The 26,920-nt window shown below is 47.5% G+C and overlaps 1 protein-coding gene across 9 annotated transcripts in view; it reads right to left on the bottom strand.

Annotated features, from left to right (window-relative positions):
* Window positions 1-26,920, bottom strand: part of Agap1 (ArfGAP with GTPase domain, ankyrin repeat and PH domain 1) — a 526,342-nt gene that overhangs the window by 173,565 nt on the left and 325,857 nt on the right. For all 9 annotated transcript variants that reach the window (XM_045148441.1, XM_045148443.1, XM_045148445.1 and 6 more), the window contains one exon: window positions 18,919-19,087. In XM_045148441.1, coding sequence (XP_045004376.1) covers window positions 18,919-19,087 — 169 coding nt within the window. The remainder of the gene's footprint in view (window positions 1-18,918; window positions 19,088-26,920) is intronic.

Below are 26,920 nucleotides of genomic sequence, written 5' to 3'. Positions count from 1 at the left end.
CCCAGTGCTTGAACTAAATGGGAACACAACTAACTTCTAACGTGAAGTGAAACATGTTCCCAGACCTACAGCTACGGAGTGTCGGGCCTGGAATATATACCTGTGGCTTGAGGTGACACGCGGGGCGAGCTCACAGATGCACTTTCACTCAGTTACATTTTCTCTTTCCTGTTAAGTAGAATTAAGTTGCGAGATTTCATCTGGAAATCCATGGTTTCTTGTAGCCCTTGGCCAATGAGAACGCCTGGCATTTGTGCTGACAGCATGAGCTGAGGAGGAGTGAACCACCCAGTGCCACCTAGGAGGCCCGGTGTGCCTCGCCACGTTCTCTGTCCTGCCCACCTGTTCTGTTCTCTTGTTACGAGGACTTACAGGACCTTGCACACACGTGCACAGGAAAATTTTTATCAGACAGAAAACCACTCTAGCTATCGCTTGCAAAAGTAAATCACACACTCCATGCTAACATCAGTTAATTGTCTACTAATAACAAAAATATGTTCTGTCAGGTGTGGTGGCACTCAGGAGGCAGAAGCAGGAGGACTGCTACAAGTGTGAGGCCAGCCTCATCTACACAGAAGGTTCTAGGCCAGCCAGGATTACACAGTGAGACCTTGCCTCAAAACCACCACTACAAAACAACAAACAAACAAACAACCATAAAAAAAAATGTTTTCAACCAGGTGTGGTGGCGCACGCTTTTAACGCCAGCACTCGAGAGGCAGAGGTAAGAGGACCACTAAGAGTTCAAGGCCACCCTCAGACTACATAGTGAATTCCAGGTCAGCCTGCACTACAGTGAAACTCTACCTCAAAAAACAAAACAAACAAACAACAACAACAAAAAAAATGTTTTCAGGGATGATGTCACTACATTTGCTGAACTAAAAGCAAAAAATTATGAAATACTGTTTCTAACCTTAACATAGAGTTCAGAAGCCTACAAGTGGGTACTTGCCGTTGTATACGAATGCTTAAAGACAGCAGGTCAGCTCTGAGGTGGCCCCGCTGGACAGCGACAGTCACAACAGCACAGAAGCAGGGTGCTGCCTTGGAAGGGTCAGGAGCTATCTCCAGGGTGCATGGTCCCTGGCCGAGGGTCCCACTCGGGAACATTTCTCTATGTTCAGGACGCCCACGAGCCAGACAAACATCCTCCCAGTGATTACTCAGCACTTTAAATACCTGCCCACATCTGTAATCGTAACAAGTGCTAACTGCTAATGCTTAGTTTAATACCCGCACACCAGTGTCTCGTGTGTAATTGCATTTCTGTTCCTGAATGTCATGAATTGGCCGCATTACTGTCCCTGTCCAGTGCTCACACGGCAACAGCTGGCAGGGTCTCTGCCTTGTGCTACCAAGCAGGGAGCTCAGGACACATCTGAAAACACCTTCCGCACACAAGGAGACATGACATTTGAAATCACTGCACTCTCTCAAAGTACTTGAGGGCGACACTTCCCACTAGGTGGCAATTCACTTTGCGCTGGTGAGTTATTAATTAAGGCTGAGGAGCTGGAGTTTGTATTTGTGAAGGAAGCAGATGACTTCATCTCACTGTCTGAGAGGTAAGGGCCTTGACCTCAAGACCACTTGAGACAAGTGTGTAAGTATGTCTCACACATCCTCAGGGCCAGCCTTAAGTGCCAGCCTCGCTTCCTCATCACATCGATGAAGGGCCTGGAACTTACCAGGCGGTGGTGGTGCCTCGTGGGTCTGTGTATTACCTCCACCTCTACCTGCCATGACTGGGCGCTTAAGAAAAGCCATGAGCTCTTGCTAGCCAGCATTCCCACTGCGAGTACAAGAGGAACAGAAGGATGAACTCTGAACCCAACATGCCAGGAGGACACGACATGATCACTCTAAGCTGGAGCTGAGCGTGTACGTGGCCGGCAGAGCGCCATGCTAACGCTCTGCCCTAGAAATGCCCTGCAGAGAAAGATGGGGGGGGGGGGGGAGAGGCTGTTCCCAGCAAGGGACCACCTAAACACACACACAGGTTTTGCCATAACATTTCATTTGTGCCTGAGGAAAAAGACAGAGCTGAGGGCTTTGGGGTGTGAGGGAAATGTTACCTCTGCAGTTGGCAACCACATTCCTGGTACAAAGGGCTCTACTGCCCAGAGAATCTGAAAGCTGAATCAGAAAGTTTTCATTCCTGGGCAGAGAAGGTGGGACCCGTGACCTGTTCCAACTCACCAAGTTTAAGCTGGAGTCAATGACAACGGTTTTAAATGGAAGCCTCTGTGGCCTGGAGTTGAAGGGCCGCCACCTCATCAGAGATGAAGATCCGGAGGGCAAGGGTTTCCTCTGCCCCCCACCCACTGGGCTCCCTCATGTCTTGTGAGTGTGGCCACCAGCACCATCTGTCTGGTTCTGTAATGTTTACAGGGACACTATGGAGGGAACTGACTGGTGACAGGGCAGCGTCTTCCCACAGGATGCTTCCAGGTTGAAGTAATAATGTCGCCTCCCATGGCAAAGGGTGGAACAGCTAGCTTGTACCCCACTATGAAAGATTGGGATCCTAAGCCTCGTGGGGGCGGGCATGCTGACCCTCTGATACCTACGTGTATCAGAGATCGACTGCCACCTGCCTTGGCCCACAGGTCTTGGCCGCCATAGGGTGAGATCAGCCCTCCATCACCCTTGTCCTCCATCTTGACACTGACCTGGATGTCATCATATGGAACCCTTCCTGGGCCAGGCACGACGAAGGGGTTAAGAGTCCCTGCCCTGAGGAAACCTGTCTAGTTTATGTGAAGGGATCAAACAACGCTAGTGTCTGGCACTCCCAGCCCAGTAACAGAAACCAACCGTAAGATGGTGCAAGGGGCGCGCAGTCTGACTCCCCACCACCCCTAGAAGATCAGGAGCACCTTCAGATGGTGTGAGGGGCAAGGAGCTCCCCCTGCTGGAGGGTCCGGGAATGTCACAGTTACAAGCTCCAGCCAGATGAAGACAGAAGGAGCCTCCTGAACATCGGACACTCCCAGGTTGTCCCAGGGCAACCTAACCACTCATCTCATGGATTTGCATTAATGGCAAGCTCGAATATACAGTCTAATCCATTTCTCTCTACTCCTTTCTAATCCTTCCAGGTTGAAATCCCATGTCAACATGGCCACCAAATAGCACATACAAGATATTCACAGTGGTGGACACAGCCATAGCCCCACACTGGACACTGGACCGTGATAGCACAACTCACCCTCCACCTTAGGATGTCACGCGTTAGGATGCCACACACCACCGTGAGCGGAGGAGCCACTGACCTACGCAGAGATGAATGACAGACGGGGGAGGGTGGCAGCAGGGACTGCATGGACCGTCATGGGTCAGTTCAAAAGTGACAGTCCTGTCCCATCCATAGCACGACAAGTAAATCAGATGGGGCCACCCTTGTATGTGCATGCGTGTGTGTTGGCGGCAGTTTCAGGAGGGGTTCTGTTAACAGAGAGTCAGGTAGCTTTGTTAGGCAGTTAGGGTGACTGGCCCCTTGAAAGTAAAAAGGCAGAAAGGTCTGCCCTCGCAATCTGCACTTGCTAGAGATCAAAGGATAACCTGACTTCTTATCTCTTGCCTAAAGGAGTTCCCTAGATCTGTTTTTCTACAAAACAGAGCCCCTCTTGGGAGGGGCATCTCCTTTCCTAGAATTTAAATCTAATCCTGACATTATGGTTGGTCAAGTTCAGCCCCCAGAACTTGGCTTTATGACTCACCTCTTCCTGAGCCAGCCCTGGCTCAGACCAATCACCTGGCTCACCTGAGCCTGAAGGTGAGACTCACCACAATAAGGTTATAAACAGGTGCGTGCCAGGAGCCAAGCTTCCAGGTTCTGGTCAGTCTTCCCTCTTGTTGGCCCAGCTAGGCAGAGAGGAGGGGAGAACCTCTTGACCCTTCTCTATGACTCCCCCCCAACCCACCCTCCACACCCAGGAGCTCCTGTACTTTCTCTTCTCTGCTCTCCAAATCTTTTTCTTTTAGACCCACAGTATGAGCTCTCAGACCACAAGGGTGGATCTTTGCCTTCCCTTAGTTCTGTACTTTGCTAAATAAAGAAAATAATTTATTTTCAGTTTGGTTCGCCTAATTCTTCGGTTAAATACAAACAGGAACCTAGGGCTTGGGGTTCAAGGACTTTCCTGGACTCCCCAGAGACCTGTGCCTTTCTGGGAGCTTCTGTCTCCTGCTTCTTAGTCACAGCATGGGTCACCTACAAACTCACCTGCAACCTAAGACTCTGCACATGTTACATGGATGTTGCAGTTACCCTCCAAAAAAATTAGAAGCAAGCAAACCCTGTCATCTGGAAGGTTCGTGTGTGCCGATGTCGGGACAGGAAGTTAGATTTAAGAACTTGAAGTAAGCCCTTGAAACGTGGCCTGGCCCAAACAGCTCAGGTCTGGACTCTGACTCCCACATAAAGTGGTCACAAAAGTGTGTACCTCAGTACTTCCTCCCAAATATTCCCAGGAGACACACGGTTAGCTACCTGGCCTGCTGGAGGCTGGAAGGGTTTCCTGGACAATCCCCTTCCTGATCAGCTGGTGCGGGCCTGCTTAGCAGGGGGCCGTGGCATTAGCATGCTAATCCCCTCCCGGAGCCCCTTCCTTCATATGGATATGTGTGTGTGCTTAGAGGGGCCTTGATGAGCATGAGCAAGCCTCCCCTCAAAAGCGCCAGATTCTCTCCAAAGAATGATTTTCACTGTACTTACACCCCCAAAGTGTAAGAGTTGATTTGAAAGGATACTTACCTCTACCATATGCTATTTTTTTCTTTAAACAATTTGCATTTCAAAGAGAATATAGCATTTATATCTGAATGACTATCAGTATGTTGCCTGAACTGATCTTAAATAAGCATGAGAGAGATGCTGGTTTTCTATTGAACAAGGATGTTTTCATCCCCCAAATGACATCAAAGACAGTTCCTCTCCTAAGCTATAGGCTTATTACTTTAAAAATAGCCTGCTCTGATTTCTAAAAAAAAAAAAAAAAAAAATACTCTGAAATGATAGCTTTCCACAGCATACAAGTAAAGATTCATCAACAATCAGTGCCTTTAAAATATGTTTTCTGCACTGTCCCTTCTCAATCTTTTGGTCTATCTTCACAACAAGACTTAACTTTACCAAAGGGTTTAACTGGAAAAACCGACACCTGTATTTGACTTACTGGTTAAGTAAGACCAAAACAACACACTTCATCAACTAACTGTCAGAGAGGTGGTAATGAACTCCATGCATGGGCGGGGTTGGGGGGGGGGAAGAAGCCCGGAAAAATTCTGCAGTGCTGACTGGAAAGCACATTTATTTCCAACATTAAATTGTATAACTTTAAAAAAAAAATCACAAAACCCTCAACTACAGGAACATGACTGAAAGGAGCCCCCTCCCCCTTGGTAAGGTGCACCTTAAAAATGACCAGACCCTGCATCTCTCAGGTCCAGGCTTGTCTAGAAGCAGTTTCTAGGGTTTTAGACCCCCCCCACTCCCCCCCCGTGCAGCACACACCCAGCGCGAAGCTGCAGCCCATCCCCATCCCTTGTGGGCGCGTGGGAATGGTCCCCGAATCACTGCTTGCCAGCGGACGCTGTTTCAAGGGTCACACCGCTTCAAACTAGGCCTTCGCCATCTGCTCGGTCCTTCTAATTATAAGCCCGAAAACAATATAATTCACAACACAACCATAAAAAGTGAGGTGCAAATGATTTACGCGCCTGTGAGCAGGGCCCATTCGGTTCAGTATTCGCACTGGAAATCTGCCTGCCTTTTGGCCACCAGAATTTCAGGCTAAGAGGATTTCTTCCCAAGGACACACTCAGTGTCTTTTCTTAGCAACTCGGGCACCTGTGATTGTTCTACGGATAAGTGCAATCCAACACATTCAGCACTAGGACATAAAACCTAGGCCTTTTGTTGTGTTATTTTTTTATTTTTTGAGGTAGGGTCTCGCTCTAGCCCAGGCTGACCTAGCACTTACTATGTAATCTCAGGCTGGCCTCGAAGTCAGTGATCCTCCTACCTCTGCCTCCCGAGTGCTGGGATTAAAGGCGTGCGCCACCTGCCTGATTTTGTTGTGTTTATTTTTTATTTGGTTATTTTCTTTATGTTTCTTGGAGCAAAAAGAACAGAGCTGAGACCCAGCTGTGGTGATGTAGTAGTGACCAACTTCAGGAAGAAGACTGCGACCAGCCGTAGAACTGGACACTCACAGGCGTCTCCTAAGGTAAGGGAAGAGCAGATGCCATCTTGATTTTTCTGCTCTAGTTATGATGCCAAAGGAAAAATATATAAAGCCTAATTTACTGCACATGCTTCTTAAAATTGAGTTTACACAATTAAAGAAACGAATGTAAAAGTGAGTCTATGGGCATCACAGCAAACAGACCAACCTTGTGTTGACCACATGTGCCTCTCTCTTCCCCAGCTACCACCACGCCACACGTCTTTACTGTGACTTCCTAGCCATTTCCTTGTTGTTCCACCAGCCCTCACAGGGGTTTCAGACATGTAACTTCATCCTGTTGGTTTAATGTGAATAACTGGTAGGGCCATTTTCCTCCGGCAGCTTCAGTTGTTCCAGTTTCTCATGATGAATAGTGAGTGCTACAAGAGACATCTTCTAGCTTCAGCTTTTCTCAGGGCAGACCCTCGGGGCAAGCAGCCTCCATCACGGACTCACGATGCATAATGCTGATTAACTTCCCCCATGACCAGTGCCCTAAAGAAGGCTGAACATGGGCATCTTTAAACAATCCAGCCCACAATTTACAAACTTGGTAATAATGAAGAAACGGCAACATGATGGTGGGGAGATCACGCCTCATGTGGTTAATGGAATGATCACATGATGGGAAGCACTCAGTAAATAGCAAAGCCTCTCAAGACATTAGCTGTTATTAATTTCATCAACAGTGGGCTTCCCTTTTCTCTAGAGTTCTTTTTTTCTTTTTAAGCAAAAGCTTAAAAATGGTGATACAGCTAAATCTACATGTCTTTACAATGGAGAAGGTTTGAGTACTTTTATTTCTCCTGTCACTGGATGTGCTATGGTTGGCTACACTGGGCATGAGCTCATGGACTCCCTGGACGATGGCTGGGCCTGCTGTTGACCAGCATAATACTTGGCACTGGCCACAGCTCCGTGGTTTTCTGGGTCTATCAAAACCCCAGAGGAATGGTGCCCAGTTCTGCTGGTGCTGGTAGAGGTTGGGTTATAGAAGGAGAGAGGAGGAGCCACGTGTTGGGATGTGTCGTCGGTGGTCCCAGAAGAATGCTACTGCAAGGCTGGGGACCTCAGAAGGCGAGTTCCCATTGAAGTAATTATATTTAGAACTAAGTCTCCAGACACAGAGTCTGTTTCTTTGGGCCATACAACTCAAAATTGAGCAGAGAGGTGGCATCTGCCTATCTCACCTTGCTCGTTTCATCCGCTCAGGGGCTTGCTCAGCTCCTGAAGGTGTGTGTGGAGAACCACCATGGTGCTTGCCTAGCCCCGGGTGCTTCTTGGTGTTCATGACAGTGACAACGAAGGGTGGCACCATCAGGTCAGCCTGGGATAGAGTGAGACCCTACCTCAAAAACAAAGAAGAAAAAAACCCTAGAAAATTTGTAGAAGTCAACAAATGTTACTGAGTTAATGTTTTTATAAACTGACCCAGGACAGCCACACATGGCCTCTCTGCTGCTATTTGGCTCAACTTCCAAGAACCCCAGTGTTCAGTCTCACCTGCTACACCTAAGGGCTCAATCTGTGTGAGGGTGTAGAGTATGTGACGTGGTGAACGAGGTGTTGTGGCATATGCATGCATATATGCGGAGCATGTTCCTGATCAAGCGCTTGTGGAGGCGAGAACGGAACACCTGATGTCCTCCCATATCACTCATCTGTTTCCTTGAGATGGGGTCTCCTATTGAACCCACGGATGTTACATTTCAGTTAGAATGGCTGGCCAGTGAGCCCCAGTGACTCGCCAGTATCTGATACCCATAGGCTGGGGTTACACAGGTGGTGTGGCCTTGTCCAGCTATTTGTATGGGTGCTGGAGACTCAAACCCAGGCGTTCCCAGGCCTCTTGGGGCCTTCAAGTTTGTACAGCACGTGCTTTTATATGCTGAGCCATCTCCCCAGCCCCAAGGGTTCCATCCTTCAAGTATTTTCTCCTTCGCAAAGTGGCAGGTGTGTTTTGCCCAAAACTCACTTTGATTGACTGTCCTGTTCTCAGGGGAGCTTGCTCCGAGGAGCAGCGGCAGTGCCACACTGTCCTTCACAGGTGCTCACCTGCACCTCTCTCCCAGCTCCTGTGCAGCCCACCTCACTTGTGAACAGAGGACAGTGTAGCACCACAGAGCAGAGGGCAGCACCACGAGCAGGGGGGTCAGCAGAACTGGAACTGGACTACTCACTTGGGCACAGGGTGTTTTGGGGTTTTCCCATTCATTTCTGAAAGATAATGTTCTTTGCATAACTTATGAATACAGAATAATGGGCCAGGTATGGACATAAAGGTAACTTGGAAAAACTTCCTGTGAGAGACAGATTGCTAATCATGAGCAAATCCATCTGAGCTCTTTCCCAGCCAGCGAGGGCCGCTGGGGTCCCAGCTCCTGCCTGCCTGAGGCTGCTCCCTGCGGCCTGTCCTCCTGTCTTGAAAACATCATCACAGATAGCACTAAGTGCACACTTTTCATCTGAAAAGTTCCCAAGCAACTTTTATTTACCTACGGATACATCGTCACCACAGAGACATGGGGCCCAGGGTCTCCAGCACCCTCTTCTGTCTATAACTGCAGTCAGCCAGGGTCAAGTGGTTTAGCCAGTGTTCACACAGATGCACACTCACGTATGTGACGGCCAAGGACCGTTTCCCTGAATCGGAGGCGCGATTCTCACTTATGTTTAAACTCCCCAGCAATGGCCTGGAGCGGCGTGCCACTGTGGAGGGTGTGGCACCGGAAGAAACCCAAGGATGCTCCTCCTCCGTGTCTGTCATTGTAGCTGGGTCCGTAGCCACCTGGTGACAAAGCAGCTGGAAGACGAGGAAACGAAGCAAGGGCAGCAAAGGAACAACAGTCGAAACTTCAGAGAGCTACAACAGCACCCCGGCTGGCCTACACCCCCTACACCCGAGCACCGCGCAGCCAATGGGAAGGGCGCGCGTGGAAACTGGTGCGGGAGCCGTGGCTCGCCCAGGGAGAGGAGACTCATGTTGCGGAAAGTCAGGTTTAGTCGAGTCCCTGAAGTTCTAGTCCGTAAGAACCTTAACCAAACCACCTTTTTTTTTTTCTGGTATAAAATTAATAAATTATTAAGTAGCTTCTTCCATCAAACCAGAGTCCTAGAAGCAGACATCACATGATTCTTAGTTTTGGATTTGTTTTTTCCCCAAGGAAGTAATTCCTAGGCAATAGGCTTAGGCCTCTAAGTGCTCTAAATTGCCAGAAGGTTGTTTATCAGAAGTAACTCGCTTCGTATCAGAGTGGGGAGTGTCGAAACCAAAGTCTAAAATGTGGGGAATTCTGGGTGAGCTGGGGGGACAGGGAGGGGTCAGGCTCTGAGGATCAAGCAGTTTCAGACATCCAGGGTACCTGTGGACCCACATTGCTCGTCTGTACGTGCAAGAGCCAACTCCGGAGTTATTAAAATGTTTTCTACACCATTTGAAACTAAACAAAGAAAAACTTTGTTTCTCTGACACAACAACGGATCTCATTTTGATGCTGTGTTATTTTTTTTTTTAATAGCTATTACCACTGTAACAGCAGCTTAGCGACTCCGCGTCTGCAGTGTGAGCAGTTTTGATAAACAGCCTCTGCGGGCCACACAACGGGGATAATGTATCCTTAAGTACCGCCAATGAGCTGCCATTCTGCACAGCCAATTACTTCTGTGCGTCTGTCACTCAAAGGAAAAATGACTGAGCCCATTAGATCAAACCTTTGTCACAGTTCCTAATGCACTCTTAGGCCTCATTAATCTCTGGGAGCAGCAACAGAGCCGGCGGAGCCTCGCTGCCTCCCCCGAACAGGCCCACGTGAAACCTCTCATGTCTCCCCCAAGTGCGCGCGTTAATCAAGCTCTCCTTATTGCCCCGGTCCCTGTCACGGCGGAGAGCGCTCCCTCTTAAATGCTCTCATTATGACCCGTCTTTAGAGCTGGCTAAGTGGAAAAAAAGAGAGAGGGAGAGAGGGAGGAAGAGGACGGGAGAGAAAGAGGAGAGAGCAAGTCCGATCCCATTAATATTCATGACAATAATTAGTATTCTAGGTCACTGAATATTCATGCTATTAGTTTGGATTTTATGGGTTTGCTGGATGTCCTGATTGGTGAAGGGTGGAGAAAACAGCATGGCTGAGACTCCTGATGTCAAAACGGCAGCTCAGTACTCAAAACACATTCCTTGTCCTTCCCCTAGCTCAGCCCTCCTGCCAGCCGCTGGGGACCTCAAGTGGGGGAGGTGGAGGAGGAGGGACAAGGGTTCGCTTGGCAAAGGTCTAGGCACCAATCTGGATAGGATGAAAACACTCATAATTGCAGAAACCCAACAAAGAAACACTCTCTGGAGACAGGAAGATGTCTGTGGTCACCGAACAAAGCTGCTGCAGCCAGAAGTCATGGAGAAAGTGATGAAGGGGCACCTAGAACAGGAGCGAGAACTCCATAGAGACCCATGACTGTCTTGAAGCACGCTGACCTGGCTGTCCTGGCACTGTCACGACAGGAGGGCTGGGGGTATTTGGGAGTGGGGTCCACTGGATAGGACCATGTGAGCTGTATGCACACTTCACAGCATCTGAAAACCAGGCTCAAAAACACCGCTTTGCCCCGTCTTGCTTATAGCATAGCATAATTATTACCACGAGGTGGTGAAAGATTCTGGAAGGTTCCTCAGGTCAAAATTCTTTTTAATTTTTAAATTTTGTTATTTTTATTTGTTTAGAGAAAAAGGCAGATAGACAGAGAGAGAGAGAGAGAGACAGAGACAAGAGACAGTGGACATGCCAGGGCCTTTGGCCACCTCAAGTTAGCTCCAGACACATGCACCACCTTGTGCATGTGGCTTATGTAGGTCCTAGGGAATCGAACTTGGGTTCTTTGGCTTTGTAGGCAAGCACCTTAACGGCTAAGACATCACTCCAGCCCCAGGCCAAGTTTTTGAAGGTGCACATTATGTTACCACCATGAGAAAAGAGGTTGGCTCCACGTAAGTGTAGAAACAGTGAAGCTGAGGGGTGCAGGACCCAAGTGAGGCCCTGATGTGGGGGTTCAGTTTTTAACTTTTGACTCCACAGCTGCTACTCTTGGCTTTTTCTGTGCGCCACTTAAATGTCACAGTAACCCTAGAACTACCCAGTTAGCATTCTCTCCTGTGCAGATACAGATTTACCACGCTGTAGCTCACGTAAGAAAATACTGTGGACATGTCAGCTTTTTTTTTTTTTTTTTTTTTTTTCCAGGAAGGATACATGAAATTAAGTTGGGGTGATTCAAAATGCAGCCTTGGCTAGTCATTAGGATGGCCACTTAATTCAATACAAGTTCCAGCCTGAAAGAGTGTGGTGCTCCCCCTCTGCGAATGTTCCTAGGGAAGTGCCACCTCAGAGGAGGAGGAGGGCCAGCCAGGACGACAGCGCCCTTTGGTTCTTCTACTATTATCCTCAATTGGTTTTTCTCGGGCAGATCCCTGAATAAGTTTTTTAAAAGCCTCAAAAGGAAAATGGTGTGTATCCCAACTGAGGATATGGACATTTCTGGTCTTTATTTGGCTGGCAACAGGCTTTGCATAGGCTTCTAAGGGTCACGTGCTTTGTCTTCGGAAGGGCATGGCCGCACCAGCCCTCAGCTCTGGCACACCTACAATCTGTCAGAAACCTCTTGGGTAGGTAAATGACTGCTCTCCTATCTTGGATGTGTTTTACGATTTTATTTTTATTTTTAAGGAGCTTCTTTTCCATTCAACTTGATATTTGACTCTCCAGATATTCCTGTTCCACTGAAGCATATTTTCTTCTGTTATATCTTTGATTATAAACTTGTTCTTTATATTCCTTAAGCTATTTATTTTATTTTTAGTTTACACAGTCCATTATCTTTACTTTCCAAGAACTCTTTCTTATTGTCTATTCACTTAATTTTTTGCTGGTTTCATTTTGGATGTGTACTAACTAACCTTTTAAATCTTTCTGATGAGAGCAATTATGATTTTCTGTATTAACCTTTCATCCTCTAGATGGCCACTCTCTTTCTCGTAGGATCTTTTGGCCTTTTATACTTTTATTGTTGGTCTCCACAAGCATCCTTGTGGAGTTTTCTCTGCTTCCTTCACACACAGCACCCCTTCCTGAAGGCTGGTGGTGGGCCTGAGCAGGTGGATGGCACGGGAGACCCCCCTGTGGAGGTCTCTGGGCAGCAGACGCTTCGCGCTGGCTGGGGCTGAGATAAGCGCTGCTTTCTTGTTCCCTCCCTCTCTTCCGGTCTGCAGAGCTCCGTGCTGCTCTGGGTCTCTTCTGCCCCAAGACTGCTGCTTCCCTCTGGAGAATCACCCTGACCTCAGATGCAATGGGGACACCACTGGTGCATCTGGCCTTTGGCCTTGGTGCCACAGTCCAGGGCTTGCTCCCCACCTGCCAGAGAAGCCCAGGATGCCTCCTCACTGCAGGTGCTCAGAGCACCTGCCCCAAAGCAAAACCTGGGTTCAGATCAGAAGGCAGCTGTTCTCACAACGTGCTTCTCTTCTTCTTGTCCAAGGCAAGGGCAAAAATAGACATTAAAGAAATCACACTTATATCAATCACCAATTGCACTCCAATATTGAGAATAACAAACACCCCTTGCCAACAGTGGCCCACCCAGTGCCCAACAACCCATCCCACCCCATTCATGCCTAGATACTTATTGCTAGTTGCAGTGATCTTATTGGTGTGTGCATCTTTGGACAGTCTTGTGCTGGCCCCTCCCCATCAGGGCTAGGCACACAGGAGACGGGCAATGGTGAAGAGGAATGACACAGGAGGTACAGAAACAAGACATCCAGATCAGAAAGTCTGTCTAGTGCAGATGAAGTTAGCACTGAATGGAACGAGGCATTATGGTATTTGTGTTGGGAATGCACTCTGGAAGTCACGTAAAGCGTCCCACAGCTGTCCCAACTAACAAGGCTTCTGTAACATGCCTGCACACAGACGGCACAGAGCTAGGAGCTTCCTTCTGCCGACCAGCAGGGCAGTGTCACAGACAGACAGCCTCATGGTGCTCTGCAAACCACAACACTATAAACGGGATGAGCAGGCCTGCTGCAAGCAGGCAGCCATCAGGTGCACTGAAGGTGGCGAAAGTTAGGGTGGGTTATTTGACAACGGCGGGAAGAGGTGTTCAGTTATGAAGTTCACATGAGAAAAAATAAAAATAAGCCAGTAACAGCAGTGAAGAAAGATTGGAGGGAAAGCGAGGATCACACACTGTTACACTACCATCTACAACTCAAGGCACAGGCCGTAGGCATCGTAAGCATATGCAGCACAAGGCAAGGCAGAGTGTGTTGGTGAACGGGACAGAGCAAGGACCCCACGGACAGCTTGACTACACGATTTAGGTGTCCCACAAAGGTGACCCAGAATTAAATGGAGGAAGAAAATAATTCAAGAGGAAGGGCATTTGGTTACTGAAATAAACAATTTACTTATATCTGTTGTTATACATGATGAATCCAAACAAATCGAAGGCAAATCAGAGGATATATATATATATATATATATATATATATATATATATATATATTCTATATATATATTCTAAATACTTTTTACTTTTACTTATTTGAGAGAGTGAGAGAAAAGAGGCAGATATGGCGTGGGGGTGGAGAGGGGAGGAGGGAAGGAGGGAGAATGGGTATGCCGGGGCCTGTAGTCACCGCAAATGAACTCCACGTGCATGAACCACTGACTTTGTGCTTCTGGCTAACATGGGTCCTGAGGAATTGAACCTGGGTCCCTTTGGCTTTGCAGGAAAGTGCCTTAACTGCTAAGCCATCTCTCTAGCCCTCATTATATATTTTTTAAAGAGGAAAAAGAAAAAAATAATAAAATCATAAAACTTTGGCAGGTTTATACCTAAACAAACTGAGTTAAGTCCAGGTCTATTAAAGGCTTTCTTAATAAAATAGAAACCATAGTAGTATGAGGCATGATTTTATTATATAGGAAAATGGGGAAATTTTCTATATGTAAATAAGACCATAAATGAAATAAGTAAAAACAAAAACTGGACTGTATCTGAGAAATATAAAATATTAAATCCTCCACACATAAAGAAGTACTACTATGCAAAGGAGACACCTGAGTAGTCACAACGCATGTGAGGTGCTCACACACAATGCCCTCGGGAGACCCAGATCCTCACAGCTGGCGTGTTCCAGTGTGGTCAGCATACATTCTAAACACCACCCTTGAAAGCAGCACTGCCTTTTACACAAAATCTTTCTAGACGCTGGTTAATTTGTAAACAGGTGTTGTGTCAGTTGCCTTCTCGTTCGTGGGAACTGAACACCTGACAAAAATTAGCTCAAGGGAGTAAAGGACGGCTTTAGCCTACAGCTCCAGGTGCAGCCCGTGACAGCAGCCGGGGCTCCAGATGGCTGGCTGCGTTCAGTCCGCAGCAAGGAAGAAGAGATGAGGTTATCCAGCTCTCTCCGTTTTGTACAGTTTAGGACGCCAGCCCATGAAATGGATGAAATGATACTTCCCACAGTTAAGGTGGGTCTTCCCACCTCAGCTAACCTAGTCAAGACAATCCCTCAGACAAGCATGGGGCTATCCTAATCTAGATAACCCCTCATAGGCGTGTGATTCCAGGTCCTGTCAAGTTAACAGTCAATGTAAACCATCCGTGATGTCAAGAACCTTATAAACATGTCCTACTGACAAACTCACTCCACATCTGGCTATCTATCCCAGGACAGCGTGTGTTAAGTACCTAGGCTTACGTGCTGAATAAAAGGCATACCCCACTGACCTGATTCAATACCTTAGAGAAGAAAATGCATAAAGAAGGCAAGGAATGGGCTGTGGTGGCTTAGATCTGTAATCCCAGCACTCAGGAGGCAGAGGCAGAGGCTGAGGCAGGGAGACTACCATGAGTTCAAGGCTAGCCTGGTCTACAAAGTGAGTTCAGGACAGCCTGGGCTATACTAGCAAACACTCATCTCCAGCAGAATGCCAATGAATCATGAGGGAAGAATGAGGCCTGCTTAACATTAGCTTCAGTTCATTTTCAGATGAAACTTGCTGCTACAATTCTGAGAGTGTCTCATGAAAAACGACTTCAAATACAGGAGATACCATTTTCAAAGAGTATACTTTAAATCATAAAAATTCAAATTTAGCAAATGCTTTAATTTCTCCATCAAGAAAGAACATGTCACTTTGGATTAATGTCCAGCATGAAGAGGTCAACATAAATTAAAATTTCACAACGTCTTGGTGAAGCAGCTGCCCCCTGGAGAACCCAACCCACAGCCTCATCCACAACCTGAGGACTGGGCTGGCAGACCCACAGGGAGCATGTCTGAGGGTCGTCACCTTTTCCTGGAGGCGGCTCACGCCAGGGAGGCCCTCAACGCGAGCACCCTGCACCGCCCTGAGCCCGAGGCATCTTCCTCCTCCTCCACAGCAGCACGGCACTGCGGTCAGGGCCTCGGCTGCACCCTCCCTGTCCACACTCAGCAACCCAAAAGCAGAGGAAACTCAGCTATGGACCCTTCCAGATGAGCTGGGTGGAGGGCTGGAGAGATGCGTTGTTACAGAGTGGTGTGGTGAGGGAGAAGGACGTTAGCCATGTCCCAGACCTTTTCTTTTCTATTGGTTTTTCAAGGTAGGGTCTCACTCTGGCTCAGACTGACCTGGAACTAGCTATATAGTCTCAGGGTGGCCTCGAACTCACAATCCTCTTATCTACCTCTGTCTCCCAAGTGCTGGGATTAAAGGCATGCACCACCAGGACCAGCCCAGACCTTTTCATTCAATAGCAAGAGTCTTCTAGAAAAAAGACCCATATTTTTTTTTCTTTTTTTTTTTTTTTTCATTTTTCAAGTTAGGGTCTCACTCTAGCCCAGGCTGACCTGGAATTCACTATGGAGTCTCAGGGTGGCCCCAAACTCATGGCGATCCTCCTGCCTCTGCCTCCCCAGTATTGGGACTAAAGGTATGTGGCACCACATCTGGGCCCACGGTTTTGAAAGGGTAGCTATGACATCGTCCACCCTGTGGGAAACAACGTAGTGTATGAAGCCTTCTGTGTTCCTCAGGAGAAAGGGTCACCACCACCAAAGAGCTTAAGTCTCCAAAGCAAGAGGCTCAAAATCTTGACTATGGACACTCAGTGTCCCTTGGACTCATCACTACTGTCCCTCCTCTATGTCCTCAGCAAGTTCCCTCCCTCCCAGGGTGCCTGATCCCACACTAGTGGTACTCCTCCAGAGGTGGCTGTCACCTTCCCATCTCTCCCCAAGCAGAGGGGAGCAAGAGCTAGGCAAGGATTAGGCCCTGTGTCTCTGGGGCTCAGGAATATGGGACACCCTGATGTTACAGACTCACTATATGGCTTCATTTAACCACTCCAAATGCACACACTGCTAATCGTAACATTGCAATGGACAGGTACCTGCATGGTTTGTCAATTTAAAAATAATTCTGGCCGGGTGTGGTGGCACACACCTTTAATCCAGCACTCAAGAGGCAGAGGTAGGAGAATTGCCATGAGTTCGAGACCACCCTGTGACTACACAGTGAATTCCAGGTCAGTCTGAGCTACAGTGAGTCCCTACCTCAAAAAAACAAAATAAATAATAATAATAATAACAATAATTCTAAAGGCATTATTGTTCTTTAAAATCTATCTAACAGATACTACGGATCTTGGAAGGAAATCTTTTTTTTTTTTTTTTTTTTTTTTTTTTTTTTTTGGCTTTTCGAGGTAGGGTCTCACTTTAGCTCAGGCTGACCTGGAATTCACTATGTAGTCTCAGGGTGGCCTCGAACTCTCGGCGATCCTCCTACCTCTGCCTCCCGAGTGCTGGGATTAAAGGCGTGCGCCACCACGCCCGGCTAACTTGGAAGGAAATCTTATATAGAGCGCTTCTTTGAAGGGCGTGAGTACATGCCGCTGACATGAGTAAGCGGAGACGCGATGTTAGCTAGGAAGTGACTGTCACATACAGGAATCCCGCGGTCAGAGACCTCATATTCACAGTACACATCGTTGTGGAGGCAGGGTCTCACTACAGCCTAGGCTGGCCTCGAACCCAACCACCGTACCTTAGAGCCTTCCAAGTGCTGCCACGAGAGTTGTGGGCTGCCTTGCCCAGCTCACGTTTTAACAGTCGTCACCCACATGCCGCACTCAGGCTACTCCTCCTCATGACTGTCATGAAGCGACTTCAGGTTGTAAGTCTCTGCACACTTTTTCCTGTCTTTGGGCACTGCTTTCCCCTCCACCCTAACAAGGACAGCTCACCAGTGCTCAGGGAGAAGGCTTGGCGTTTGAAGGAGACCATGCCAGCAACCTTCTTATCTTTCTGGAAGCAAGAGGCAAGTCTTGGATTTTTGGTTTTCAAAGTAGGGTCTCACTCTGGCCCAGGCTTACCTGGAATTCACTATGTAGTCTCAGATGGCCTCAAACTCCCGAGTGCTGGGATTAAAGGTGCGCCACTACGCCTGGCACAAGGGGCAATTTTTATTTCCATTAATTGCTTGCGTTTGTATCATCTTTGCCCGCTCCCCTGGTACTTGTTTTTGTTTGTTTTGTTTTTCGAGGTAGGGTCTCACTCTAGCCCAGCCCAACCTGGAATTCACTATGGAGTCTCAGGGTGGCTTGGAACTCACAGTGATCCTCCTACCTCTGCCTCCCAAGTGCTGGGATTAAAGGTGTGTGCCACCACGCCTGGCTCCCTGGTACTTTTGAGGATGTTATGTTACCTGATTACCATACCCATGCCACATAGGCAGGCCAGGTGGTAAGAAGCTGGCTGAGTGACTTGCCTGACACCACATGACACCAGGCGGTGCCCCTTGAGGCCTGGGTTGGCAGAACTGCATTCTGACTCCTTCCCTTCATCCAGCTTTTGTCATTCACCATAACTCTTTGAGACATACACTTCATAAGGGGAAAGAACAGAGCCACTAAAGCTGCTGCTGAGCTTGCTGTAAGGGGGAGACTTGATGGAGTGGGGAGGGAAAGAGAAGAACCTTTTTGCTAGAGAAAGCTGAAAATTCTTGGTGGGATCTCAGGTGCCAACGGGGGGTGGGGGTCACTGCCCTCTTCTCTCCAAGCATGCGCGGGAAGGCCAACCCTGGGTGCAGTGACCCAGGAGGTGCTTTGGGAAAACAAATGACAACCAAAGGGCCTGCAACTACACAGAGGCCAGATATTTCCAAACACACTGAATTTTCAGAAGACAAAACCAACTTTCTCTAACCTAAGTGGGGGAAAAAAAAGGACATTCAAAGAGGATAAAGAAAATGAAAGTTTCACTAGAGAATGGAGAATTTAAGATATAAAAATGAAAATATTTAAACTGTAGGGGAGGTCTTTAAATCTTGCTCAATTTTTTTTTCATGTTAGCACATAAACTTACCAGAAATTACTTAACCCCACTTAAGTATTTTAACAAGTAATTCATGTTTCTCCGAATACTCTTAAATACCCCATTTATGTGTGAAGCGGCTTTGAGCATCAGCCGGGGAGAGCCTAGGACCCTGAGTTAGCGCAGCTGGGACTCCAAGTGCCACCACTTGCCCCCTGGCATTCTGGGGAACACAAGGACACAGCGGAAATGATCGGTTTTAACAGCTCAGCCCAGGGAATTCCACCCTGCCCTCAGCCTGCACTACCCACGTCCTGGGGGGCTTACCTGAATTTGGTGAGATGTGTAAACTGCTCATGTCCTTGGACAGACCATTGGTTTTAGGGCTGGAGATGGGCGCACAGGCTGACGTGGCTCGGGGCGGCCTCTTTCCCGGGACTTTCACAGTGGTTCTCAGGAGATCAATCTCTTTCCCATGAACATTCTGCATATAATCCTGTGCAAATGTTAAATAGCCGAGAGATTACAGAGAGGAACTCCTCCAGGGTAGGACATAAGACTAGCAGATGGGTGAGCTGTAATCCTGTGAACCCCCCAGAACTTACTCACGAGGTTTCCTTCTACGGGTCTGACTGGTACCACCACTCTATCTAAACCCGTGTGGCATCTGCCCTGACCTAACTCAGGATGGCAGACACAGGAGCTACTACCAGCACCAAAGCACCCATCCTGCAGGGGAGAACGCATCTCTATACAGTCCCACTGCTCTCAACTCTTGCTGACTGGGCACGGGTTCAGAGCCTGGGCCTGTCCTGTGCATTTGGGGTTATGTTCCACGGAGTCTGGCACTGATGCTCAGCTGGGATATGAGGGAGCTTCTCAGTAAGAAGGAATGGTGCTAACTGCTGGGAATCCACGCACGCTGTGGGCAAAGGCCAAGCATTTACTGACAGACACGGTGCCGCCTCAGCAACGGGAGGTAGGACATTAAACATCAGGCAACGTGAGAATATGCATTATGCGATCCTCAAGTATTACATTTCCTCAAGCAGTTACCTCTATACTCAACAAAGGTCTTGCTGCATGCACGTGGAAGTAAGGGCCAGCTCCCAGAGGGGAGGGTGGGCACACAGCAACGTCACTTAACACACCCTGGGGGCCAAATACACCTTCCTTCTTTTCATTGGGGGTGTGTGCATGCGTGTGGACAGGTGCATGTGTGGGTGGGTACACATTGGTGTGGAGGCTAGAGGACAACCCCAGGTGTCATCCTCAGGAATGCCACCCACTTCCTTTGAGACAGGCTCTCTCACTGGCCTGGAGCTCATCCATTAGGCTAGATGTGGGCAGTGAGCCCCACGGGCCCTCCTGTCTCTACATACGTGCTGCTGCAATTGCAGCCGTGTGCTGTTACCCCAGCCTCCCACGTGGGCCACTTCACTGATGGAGCTCTCTCTCCAGCCCCGACCCTTTCGTTTTTAGAAGCTGACTATCTCAGGTATTATTTTGTCACAGTGCTTGGACACGGATTAACACAGCCCCTGAGAGCCTGGGCGAAGGGACTGGATTGTTGGGAGAATCAGGTGCTGACAACTGTTTAATGCTCTACTGTTGTTGTCGTCTTCTTCTTCTTCATCATCATCATCATCATCATCATCATGATGTCCCTACTGAGGGCTCTTGTCTGTAGACAGAACATGTGTTAATCCATGTCACAGCTTATGAAAGAACACATTTTAAATGACTCCTGGATATATATAAAGAAGCGTTTGAAGAAGAAGCAGGAAGTATGAATAAGAAGGAAGCAAGTTCCAGTCGGCAGGACCGTGGGGCAAAGTATGCTGGGGGGTTTCCGGGTCTCCGAGAGTGGCAGGGAACCAAGAGGAGACTCCCACACGCTAGAGGAGGAGGCTGGCATGTTTTTACTGCAATCACAGAATCCCAGCAGATGAAGGACCGGGAAGAAGTCTATGGTGGAAGAACCTTGACTGTCAACTTGGCTGTTTCGAAAGTCACCTAGGAGCTGAGTAAGCCATACCTTTGGGCATGTCTGTCAAGAGAGTTTCTAGGTTATTCACTAAGGGGAGAGACTTGTCATGAAGGATTGTCCCCTAGAACAGGGGCCTAGATAAATAAAAGGAGAAAGCCTGTTAAGTTGCTGGAAATCCTTCTCTTCTTCCTGGGCAGCATGTGAGGTGTTCTATCACCTCCTCCCCACCATGATGGACAGAAACCTCTGAAACCGTGAGTAAAATGAGTCCTTCCTCAGGCACACTGGGGTACAGGTATTCGGTCCACCAATAGTTAGAAAGGCTGTTGACAAAGGGAATGCAACAAGAGAAAAAAACTACAGGCCAGACTCCAGAGGACGGAGTGCAAGCATGGGTGGGGGCCACGAGGTGGGAGGAGCCGCGCTCTCAGCATCAGGGCAGTGGGGTGGCTGGGGAATCAAGCAGCAGACCTCACCCCTGCAGCCCAAGCAGCTGAGGGGGAACAAGCCCCACGAGGTGAAGGCAATGCCCCACAGGAGGGATCGGAGGGACACAGAGAACCTAGGAGGTTCTGCAAGCACCAGCCCATGGACAATGCAGCAAGGTCTTATTGAGTTCCTGAGTGCACACCCCAAATGGTCAACTGTTGGTCAGGGCAGAAGCTCCCAAAGCCAAGGTCAGAACCGGGCAGAAGCACAGTGGGTGTCAGACAGGCAGAGAAGATTGGAGTGGCACAACAAGGGACCAGTTCCCAGGCTGGCAATCCTCAGCCGAGGAGAAGCATCCAGACAGGGGCAACTCTGAGCGCAGGACGACGTGAGGCCCGCGGTAGAGGCTCTGAAGCACCCTAACATCTGCCGACCAGGCTGGCTGAGGCCAGCCATGCCTCGCAGAAAAGAGTAGACGTGAGGGTAGGGAAGGTGTGGTTGTCCCTGTGCTGGTAACAGTGACTACAACTTTATAAGCTGCAGACCAAAGATGTCACATCAGTGCCAAAATATCCTTGGCTATGAAAAAAGGTGGATTTTAAAAAGATGGGGATCGGAGGTAATATGATGGAGAATGGAATTTCAAAGGGGAAAGTGGGGGGGGGGAGGGAGGGAATTACCATGGAATATTTTTTTATAATCATAGAAAATGCTAATAAAAAATTTTAAAAAATGAGCCGGGCGTGGTGGCGCACGCCTTTAATCCCAGCACTCGGGAGGCAGAGGTAGGAGGATCGCCTTGAGTTCAAGGCCACCCTGAGACTACAGAGTTAATTCCAGGTCAGCCTGGACCAGAGTGAGACCCTACCTCGAAAAACCAAAAAAAAAAAAAAAAAAAAAAAAAAAAAAAAATTTTAAAAATGAAAAAAAAAAGATAGGGATCAACATGGAATTAAACTTATCATTAAGTCAGACTGAAGGATACAGCGCACTGGAGGAAATCCAAGAACTCTGGTGGTAGAATTCACCATTGAGAGAGGACTATGAAACACATGTCCACTAGAGAACAAAGTGGTCTGGGTGTGGTGTGGGTCATCTGCACAGGGGTCTTTATTCTAAACTTCTCTACCGCCTCCGCCTGTATCCACCAACACCATGCAACCCCATGTTTCAGAACCAGGGTTGGTGCTCAGAAATAATGAACTCCTTGCAGTTACTCCTTTAAAAATATCAACTTGCCTATAACTTTCTCCTTTAATGCCGATTCTTAACAAATTAAAATACAATAACAGGAGTGTAATTGAGCATTTATTGCTTATGAGTTCTACAATGAGACTAATCAGAGAGTGACTAAGTCTCAGCGTGGGCTCCTTTAATAGGCATGTTTTAACATACAATAACCAGGATATTTTATTTAAAATTATTATAGAAATGTACCAAGTCTGCTTTGTGGATGTGAGCCAAGGGAAGACATTCATCTTAGGCTCAGCATGGGCTGGTCGACATGTCTTCTCACACGAGTTAGGCACTGAAACTTCAGAAGAACTGGCTCTAAGAAACCAGGATATCCATTTGGCAATTCTAGATGTCAAGCCGTAGGAAAGAATTGCCTGAACCTTACAAAATGTGATCCCAAGTCAGTCAAGGCCCACCAACCTGGCGCTGCCCAGGGAGGGATTGAACATAAAGCTTCTGGTGTCTTCTCCCCAGAGAAACAACCCCGGCGTGACTCTGTTTCTGCAAGAGCGCGTCCGTTTCAAGCTCAGCTTGGTGCTTGAGGAAAGAAAGCTACAGGCCCTAAACAATGTGGTGTCCTCAGAAGCAGAGAGGACACGCAGGCCCTGGTAGGTCTGAGGCAGGGACCTCGCTGGGTAAAATAAAGACAGCAAGCTTGATTTTGATATGCAAATACCACTCATCTACCCTTCTCCATGTTAGCTGCAGAAAATGCTGATCGAAGATGAAAGGGGGAAAAAAACCCTTTAACAAGGCATGAGGGTAATTCAAAGCCAAGTACTTTTAAACAGCACTTAACAAGTCCCTGGGGCCCACTCAAGAGGCTGGCCCCCAGAGGTGCCATCTCCTGCCCCTCAACAGCTTGAAAAAGTAGTAATTGCAACCCTATTTGCATTTTTCTCCTCAACTTGTCCATGCTCATGGTGTGGATTATTTTTTTCCAAGCAGGCACCAGAGCAAAGGGACCGTTTCCCGGACAGGCCAACAGCTCAGCAACGGTGCCCAGCATCCCCCTGCACCCACTCCGGCACCTTTGCCTTCCCTTGTTTTTTACATTGCACTCCTAATTATGTTGCATCTATTGCCGTACACTTAATTAGCTGCATTAATGTGATTTCTTTTCACATAGTCAAGCAATTAAGAGCTATGATTGAGTTTCATTCAATTAGCCTCAACAAACATGCTAATTGATGTCCCAGATGCAAATGAGGTGCAATGAGAGAAACCTGGTAGAGTGGAGGGCCACGTCACAGACCCAGGGCTTTCAGCTTGCTGACAGAGGCATAGCCTCACTGTGGCTCCTGCCTTCTGTGGGCAGCCTGAGGAGAGGGATGCAGGCCCAGCGCCTCTGCATTCCAGATCACTCCAAACACAGAGAACTAATTGTTCAGCTGCTGAGCAATGTTATGTGAGACGTCAGCGTTGCTTGTTCCCTGGATGGGAGGTTATCGCAAGCAGAGGAGTGTGCCCAGTCCTCATCCACAGACAGTGATGAGGCTGCCCAGAAACACACACAAAATCTCCCCAAAACCTCAAAGCAATCCCAGCCATCCCCGAGCACCATATGTACGTGATGGCCTAGATGGGTCTCAGTAAAGGGGGAGTTCATCTTCGTCAGCTCTGGGGCATTTGGCACTTGAGTTAAGCACAAAATACAGCAATCCATCAAGAGTCCCTAAAAATATTCTTACTATATTGATTCTCCCTGCTTCACATCCGGAGGTTACCTTCGGCTGTCTGTGAAAGATGGTTTGCTGAGGCATTCACAGGGGCAGCAAAAGCAGCTAACAAGGTCTAAAAGCCAAAGTGAGCTATGTAAGTGATGACTGCCGTCTCAGAAGTAGGACTTCCACAGGCAAAAGGTTCTAGAAATGTGGTAACCTAGACTGGACTCTCCAAGTTTGGCTCCTATCATCATTATACTTCATTTTTACACATAACTTTCAAGAGAAAATTTAAGATAGTTGTAGTCAAATGGCAAACTACTGAAATATTTTGCTGAGACCAGCATTTCCCAATCTGCTCTGGTTTCTGAGTACATATGCATTGATATTCAGTGTTAAGTGTGTTACTTCAGGTTAATTCTTTTTAAAAATATGTTTTATTTATTTATTTCAGAGAGAGAGAAAGAGGCAAAAAGAGAGAGAATGGACAGAGACAGATGGAGAGAGAGAATGGGTACAATCAGGGCCTCCAGCCACTGCAAATGAACTCCAGATGCATGTGCCCTTTTGTGCATCTGGCTTACATGGATCCCAGAGAGTTGAACTGGGATCCTTTGGCTTTGCAGGCAAACACCTTAATCACTAAGCCATCTCTCCAGCCCTAGGCTAGATAATTCTTTAGACATGCAGAGACTTGTTATATATGCACTTGATGTAGCCAATCTAACTAATAAGCTTTTCCTCTTCTCATAATTTAGCTTAGCAATCTTCAAAGTGTGACCCTTGTCACTCTCTTAATTGTTACTGGGTTCAATAAAAAGTTCAAAACATCAAAGACATTATTTGCCTTTTGAACATTGTGCTGAAATTTGGTTTGATGGCACAAAAGTGATGGAGCAGTTCACTTACAAACATTCTTTACCCTCCAAACCCCAAAGCTATTCCTGACTAAATTTTAACCCACAAGTCCACATCTTTCCAACCTTCTCAGTGCTGCCACAGGCAGAGTGCGCGCAGCCTTCCTGTGGGGACAGAGGCGGCAGGTGTGCTACTCCGTGAGTTGCCAGCTAAACTAGCCATGGCTCTGGTGAACTAAACTGTTCACCTGATAAAGTGACCACACGATAGCACAGGCTTTGAGTATTTAGTGAGCCCTTTCATGAACAGTAACAGGACAGCTAGCAGTATTGGTGACCAGCCAGGAAATAGTTTTCTACTAATAATAGGACTTCCAAATGTGTGTGTGTGTGTGTCTCTCTCTCTCTCAACAGGAGCCTGGCACTTTTCAGTACATAGTAATTTTCCACACAAGCTTGGTGGTGATAATAATGCAAGATTTGGGTAGGACAGACTGAAAAGCATTATTACTTGGAAATCTGCATGCTTCATTACAAAAATAAGGCTATGCAGGTGACCATTGCATGAAATCCTATGCATGGATGCACGCAGCCAGACACATGTGGAAAAAACATGCAAAAATGATCACAGTGCAGATGGGCTCAATGGAGCTTAATGTAGCAGAGAAGGAAGAATTTAATGAAATGTTTTTTGATTCCATACTGCATTACTAAGCTGTGAGACACATGCTGGGTTTTGGTGTGGCACACAAGAGCAGTGCCTACGAGGACCTGAAATGGTTTAGAATACTTGTCCCTCTTCCATGATGTAAGCAGAACCCTTCTGAACACGCTTGACCCAAAGCAACATAGCACTGCACCAAGCTGAAGCCGAGGTGAGAATCTAGCGCTCATTAGGCCAGGTCTCAAAGACATTCCAAAAACCCTGAAAGATTGGCAGCAACTTCATGATTTCTCTGTGTTTTGGAAACTACACTTTTCATAAGGTTATTATCCAATCTAACATGAACATGTGGTTTCTTATTGTAAATGGATCATATCAATATTTAAATTGCTTCTCAGTTTGAATCTCTAACATGAAAAAAATGACATTATTTCCCATTTTTTTCCATACTTCACGAATGTACGGGTTCAGAAGGAAGCAGTAGTTCATTAATTTCTATTTTTAAAAAGTCTTACTTCTGGGTTCCCAAAAAAAAAAAAAAAAAAAAAGCACATGTAAGCGAAGTCCATTGTCAGACACACTGCTATTCCCAAACTCCATTTAATATTATTTTCAAAGGAAACTAATCCATAAGGACAGATATAGCACCATCCATTCAGAGAGCCCAGGCAAAAGACCCAGTCGACACGTATGAATAGTAAACAATAGCCTCATGAATAGTCACAGGCACAGAGGAAAGGCCGCTCCTAAAAATACCCTGGACATGTTGTAAAAGTATGAAGACTCTCCTGGTCACATCCTTTCAGATCACACAACTCAAAGAAGACAGTTTCTCCTTCTCTCCAAAGGACCTGGTCACAATAGCAAGGTAGGAGGCGGCTTCAAAGCAAAGAAATTTCTATGAGAAAGAGTTTTGTTTCCCAAGACAGCGAACAGAATTCCAGCTTGCGCTAGCTTCATGAAGACCAGCGCTGGCCGGATCATGTGAATGTGACCTGCAGACATCGCAGGAAGAAAGCACTGGGCAAGCCAGATGGCTCATGCCAACCGAGGCAAAGGCATGCGTTCAGAGACTGTGCCTTACTTAGGAAATGCCTTGGTGGGCCTAGGTAATTACGTTCCACGTGGTATAAGCAAAGGCTGGTGGGATGGTGCTAGGACTTGGTGACGACATGATCCCCACACAATGTGGTTTTCCCACACTTTGGTTTAGCAAATCTCCCATTTCTGTAGGCTTCTGTGGTAGCCGGCATCCAACAATAGTGGATGAAAGTCTACCACTAGCCCAGGGGGATAGGTTATTGACACATCAATCAAGATAACGGAAAATTCCTCTCTGAATCATGACCATACCTTTGGATCCTTGACTATGTTTGTCTTGATTGACCTACCATGCTGAGCTTCACTGCAAGACTCTTCCCATACTAGGTTAGACTGAGTGTTACCCGGCCAGAAGCCACGCACGAGCACTTAGCCTACACTTGATGAA

This window comes from Jaculus jaculus, chromosome 4 (genome assembly GCF_020740685.1).
Source record: "Jaculus jaculus isolate mJacJac1 chromosome 4, mJacJac1.mat.Y.cur, whole genome shotgun sequence".
NCBI classification, from domain to species: Eukaryota; Metazoa; Chordata; class Mammalia; order Rodentia; family Dipodidae; genus Jaculus; species Jaculus jaculus.
Note: the sequence above shows the minus strand (reverse complement) of the source record. Positions and strands in the feature narration are given on the sequence as shown.